The sequence below is a fragment of the Berghia stephanieae genome, chromosome 11 (assembly GCF_034508935.2).
Source record: "Berghia stephanieae isolate SIO BIC M18660-M18661 chromosome 11, UCSD_Bste_1.3, whole genome shotgun sequence".
Classification (NCBI taxonomy): Eukaryota; Metazoa; Mollusca; class Gastropoda; order Nudibranchia; family Aeolidiidae; genus Berghia; species Berghia stephanieae.
The window spans coordinates 12,558,790-12,563,789 of record NC_088370.1 but is presented as its reverse complement, the minus strand read 5'-3'; the positions used below and the strand labels follow the sequence as shown (position 1 = coordinate 12,563,789).

The window sequence follows — 5,000 nt, the reverse complement described above, 5'->3', positions numbered from 1 at the left end:
TGCGGCTCACCTCTGGATTACCTAGTCTTTCTTCAGGATCACTGTCTATAAGGAGACATTTGTTATTAACTCATTTAAAAGAGATTTTATTTCGAATTTATTCATTGCACAGTACTCGCCGGAGTCTCTCTCTCTCTCTCTCTTTCTCTCTCTCTCTCTCTCTCTCTCTATCCTTCTCTATCTATCTCTTTCTTTCTTTCTCTCTTTCTCTCTCTCTCTCTTTCTCTCTCTCTTTCTCTCTCTCTTTCTCTCTCTCTTTTTCTCTCTCTCTTTCTCTCTCTCTCTTTTTCTCTCTCTCTTTCTCTCTCTCGCTCTTTCTCTCTCTCTCTCTTTCTCTCTCTCCCTCCCTCTCTCTCTCTCTTTTTCTCTCTCTTTCTCTCTCTGTCTTTCTCTCTCTTTCTTTCTTTCTTTCTCTCTCTTTCTCTCTCTCTCTGTCTCTCTCTCTCTTTCTTTCTTTCTTTTTTCTCTCTCTCTTTCTTTCTCTCTCTTTCTTTCTCTTCTCTTTTCTCTTTCTTCTCTCTTTCTCTCTCTTCTCTCTCTCTCTTCTCTCTCTCTCTCTCTCTCTCTTCTCTCTCTCCTCTCTTCTCTCTCTCTTCTCCTCTCTCTTCTCTCTCTCTTCTCTCTTCTCTCTCTTCTCTTTCTCTCTCTCTCTCTCTCTTTCCTCTTCTTCTCTCTCCTCTCCTCTTTCTCTCTCTCTCTCTCTCTCTCTCTCTCTCTCTCTCTCTCTCTCTCTTTCTCCTCTCTCTCTCTCTTTCTCTCTCTCTCCTCTCTCTCTCTCCTCTCTCTCCTCTCTCTCTCCTCTCTCTCTCCTCTCTCTCTCGCTCTCTTTCTCTCTCTCTTTCTCTCTCTCTTTCTTTCTTTCTCTCTATCTCTCTCTCTCTCTTTCTCTCTTTCTCTCTATCTCTCTCTCTCTCTCTCTCTCTCTCTCTCCGTCTCAAAGTCAAAAAGATTGCTAGAATCCAACCAATTGTGACGAGATAGGATGCCCTTTCCTGCCTTGAGCATGTGACCAATGCGTTTGGTCACAGTTAAGCTCTCACCGGCCAGGCGGAATTGTCCTACCAATAAGGTCGCGGGTTCAAACCCCCCATCACCGCTGCGAAAAAATGTGTATTCTCTATTTTCTTCTGGCACTTTTCTACTCACTTCATCTCTTGTTGTCACCTTGGTCCATCGTGTAGTATTTATCACAGAGTGATTTGCTGGAATTCAGTGTGCTTGAATCCAAGCCCGTGTCGTATTATGTACATTCGCATTTTTATTGTTGTCGTGCCCCGTAACGAATTATTATAATTAATGCATGTTTTTAGTATTAATATCACTAATAAAGTTTTTGAATTAATTACTGTGTATTGTCAATACCTACGCTGCTTTATTCATAATGATTATCAAGTGATTGCTTTTGTAGTATTCTTAATATATGGTTTTATATTCGTTATTGTTTTGATGTGGTTTCAGTGTTTTGTTTTTGGTTTTTATTTTGGAGATGCTCTGTAATTGATGGTGATGATAGTGGTGATGATGATGATGATGATGATGATGATGATGATGATGATGATGATGATGATGATGATGATGATCATGTTAATGAAGATGATGGCCATCGTGATGAAGATGATGATGATGACAATGATGATGATGACAATGATGATGATGATGATGGTGGTGGTGGTGGTGGTGATGATGATGATGATGATGATGATGATGATCGATGATGTGGAGGAGGAGGAGAATGAGGAAGGGGGTGATAGTTGTAGTAGGATTAATGAGGTTTTCTATATTCCTGGTAAGTATGCAAACACCTTAGATATAATCATTATGATAACCATTGTACTTGTTCACTATAAACAAAATTATATCAAATTAACAACATTAAATATTCATTTTATTCCTCTTTATTTCAAAGAATATTTTATGTGTGTTTGACAATCGTCATTATCTAATATAAATTGCTTTTTATATTAACTTATAACCAGATGTCTTTATGAATGCGTTTTTTTATGTTTTCAAATATTGCTCGTTGTTGTTGTTGTTGTTGTTGTTGTTGTTGTTGTTGTTGTTGATTTGTTTTAGTTTTTATGTTATATTATACTTCTCATTTAATTGTTGTTACTTTGTTGTTATTGTTGTTGTTTTCTTGTAATGTTATTGTTGTTATTGTTGTTGTTGTTTTCTTGTAATGTTATTGTTGTTGTTTTCTGGTAATTTAATTGTTTTTACTTTGTTGTTATTGTTGTTATTTTCTTATAATGTTATTGTTGTTTTCTTGTAATTTTATTGTTGTTATTTTGTTGTTTTGTTTTTTTTTTGTTTTCTTGTAATTTTATTGTTGTTATTTTGTTGTTATTTTTTTTTTGTTTTCTTGTAATTTTATTGTTGTTATTTTGTTGTTATTGCTGTTGTTTTCTTGTAATTGTATTGGGGTTTTTTTTAAGTGATTGTTTTGTTGCTGTTAATTTGTCGTTGTTGCTTCTTTTGTTTTAGTTTATTTATTTATCTGGTCGTTAACAACAACGTTGTCTCTGTTGGCAAAAAATGTAGTATCGCCAAACAGGCGTCATGTCTTGTTCTACTTGTTAAGTGTTGCTGTTGGTCAGTGACCCTTTGTAAAGCGCTTAGAGCACGTTTAGTAGATATTATTGCGTAATGTAAACGCTTATTTTAAAGTTGTTCACGTAAAATCCCTTAAAACAAACAAAAAAACGAACTAAGATGTGTTTATAGATATCTAGTGTGCGCTTGGCTAAGAAGCTCACAACATTGCCATCCGGAATTATAACGGACCAACACACAAAACTATGTGTAACCATGAACTTTTATAGTCTGGATACCATAACAGTTAAATGAGAATTACTCATAAAGGTGGATGGAAAAAAAAACAACAAAAAACAAAAAACAAAACAACAAAAAAACAATAACAAAGACTCGAGTGACGTCAACTTCGTTCTATCTTTGTCTCATTTGATTGACAGGTGTTGAATTTCAAGGTTACGTTTCATTGAAACAGCCCTACAACGGCAGTCGAGAGGAAATACAACGTTTATTACAGGAGGACGTAAGTAATAATTAACTCACTCAATCCTAGAGATTTTTGCTACTTTTCAAAATCTGAAGAAAAAAATGTATTAAAAATGAGCGTGTGCGAAGATAATATTTTTATTCAACTACCATTAACATGTAAACATTAAGAACATAAGCTTTGATACTTGGCCTATAATAATTTGTCTAAGAAAAATGTAATAAATAGGCACAAGGTAAACAACGGATATAGTCGGTGTTAGGGTTGAGAGATGTAATGTCCAGAATGAATTTTATAGACTTTTATTACATCATAACATAACATAGAAAGTGTTGCTTGAGTTGAAGGCCTTTCAATACCTTATGAAGAAAAGAAAGAAAGAAAATATAAGAACCCAACCCCCCCCCCCCCCCCGAACCTCCCCCCCCCCCCCCAAAAAAAAAAAAAAATCAAACAAACAAAACAAAAACAACAATAACAAAAAACAACAAAAACAAAAACCAAAAAAGAAAAGAAGAAAAATAAAGAAATAAAGCAAAAAATGTTTCAAAAAATACAATACAATACCCAATAAGAGCTAAACTAGGTCAATAGTGAGGCCTTTTGTGCCATACCACAGTGATAAAAAAACAAACAAAAAAAACAACTGATATAGGCCTATGCATTAGTAAGACATAAAGTACAGGATATCAATTATAAAACAAACATATAATTTTACTCATCGAATTCAAAGTTAAAGGTGATCTAATTCCTTATCAACACAGACAGGTCTTAAAAACGTTGACATTACTCGCAGTTCTTGAAGTGGCGTGGATGGAGAGAGTTCTAAATATCTACTGTCCTCAAAATTAACCCTCTCCTTACCATCCATAGGAAAATCGTCACATTCGTTACGATGCAACCAACAGTTTTCTCATTCTGATATTCTTTGTACCTCACAAATTATAAAGAAAATGTTTTGTTCTAGCGATAAAAATTAGACACTGGGCAATATTATGTATAGAATGTACCTGTTCCTTTACTGTTTGAGTAGAAAAGAATATATTTTTGTGTTGGGTGGGTCTGAAATTTCAGGGAAAAATCTGAAAATGTCTGATAAGGAGAGAGTTAAAGAGTTGGCACGTATTGAGGTCGAACACCGGTCTTTGAAGATTTTGAAGACTCCACCTCATGTTGACGTCAAAACCTCATATTTGAAGAACTCCCTGGAATCCAAGTTGTCAATTTTGTGTACGATTATGGAAATTTGAATTAGATCACCTCTTAGTCTTCTGTACTTTAAAGAAGGAATTGAATTCCTTATAAGACAGATAATACAATTCAGCGACATACTTAGTGGCCCCCCTTTGGACGTTCTCCGTGGCTATGGACTGTCTTTTATACATCGGGCTCCATATGCAATTGGCATACTCCTAAATGGGTCTCACTCAAGTCTTGAATAGCGTTAAAAACATAGTCCAATCGAAATGAGAGAAACTTCGTGTTATAATTCCAATCACCTTGTTGCTCCTGTAATTATATCATTAATATGTAGATCAAATTTGAGAGAGGGATCAAATGCCACACCAACATCTTTCTCTGAAAACACTTCAATCAAAGAATTATTATGTTCTTCATCAGCGAAATAGAGATTTTTAGGATTATATTCTCCAATATGCAAAACGTGACATTTACAAATATTATAATTCACCTCCCAATATTTTGACCAATCAAATAAAGACAGAAGATTATCATGTAATATAAAACTGTTATATCGCAGTGTTGTAAATCTTTGTGTCGTCTGCAAATAACTTAAACGTAGATATTAATGCCGACATAATACCGTTTTGATGCGATAGATCACATATTTCTATGATATATATCTTGACATTGAAGCAAACTGTCCGATGTGAATTTTCTAAAATTTGGGGGTAGGACGAAACCAATCAAATGATGCACCTGGGTGAGGTTCCTGGCCCTCCATCGTGGGCAGGGTGGCACG

General features: G+C 35.0%; 1 protein-coding gene across 11 annotated transcripts in view; it reads left to right on the top strand.

The window, feature by feature from the left end:
• The window catches only part of LOC144957386 (uncharacterized), a 295,052-nt gene that overhangs the window by 230,744 nt on the left and 59,308 nt on the right, over positions 1 to 5,000 (top strand). For all 11 annotated transcript variants that reach the window (XM_078888647.1, XM_078888642.1, XM_078888640.1 and 8 more), the window contains one exon: positions 2,973 to 3,055. In XM_078888647.1, the coding sequence (XP_078744773.1) occupies positions 2,973 to 3,055 (83 nt within the window). The remainder of the gene's footprint in view (positions 1 to 2,972; positions 3,056 to 5,000) is intronic.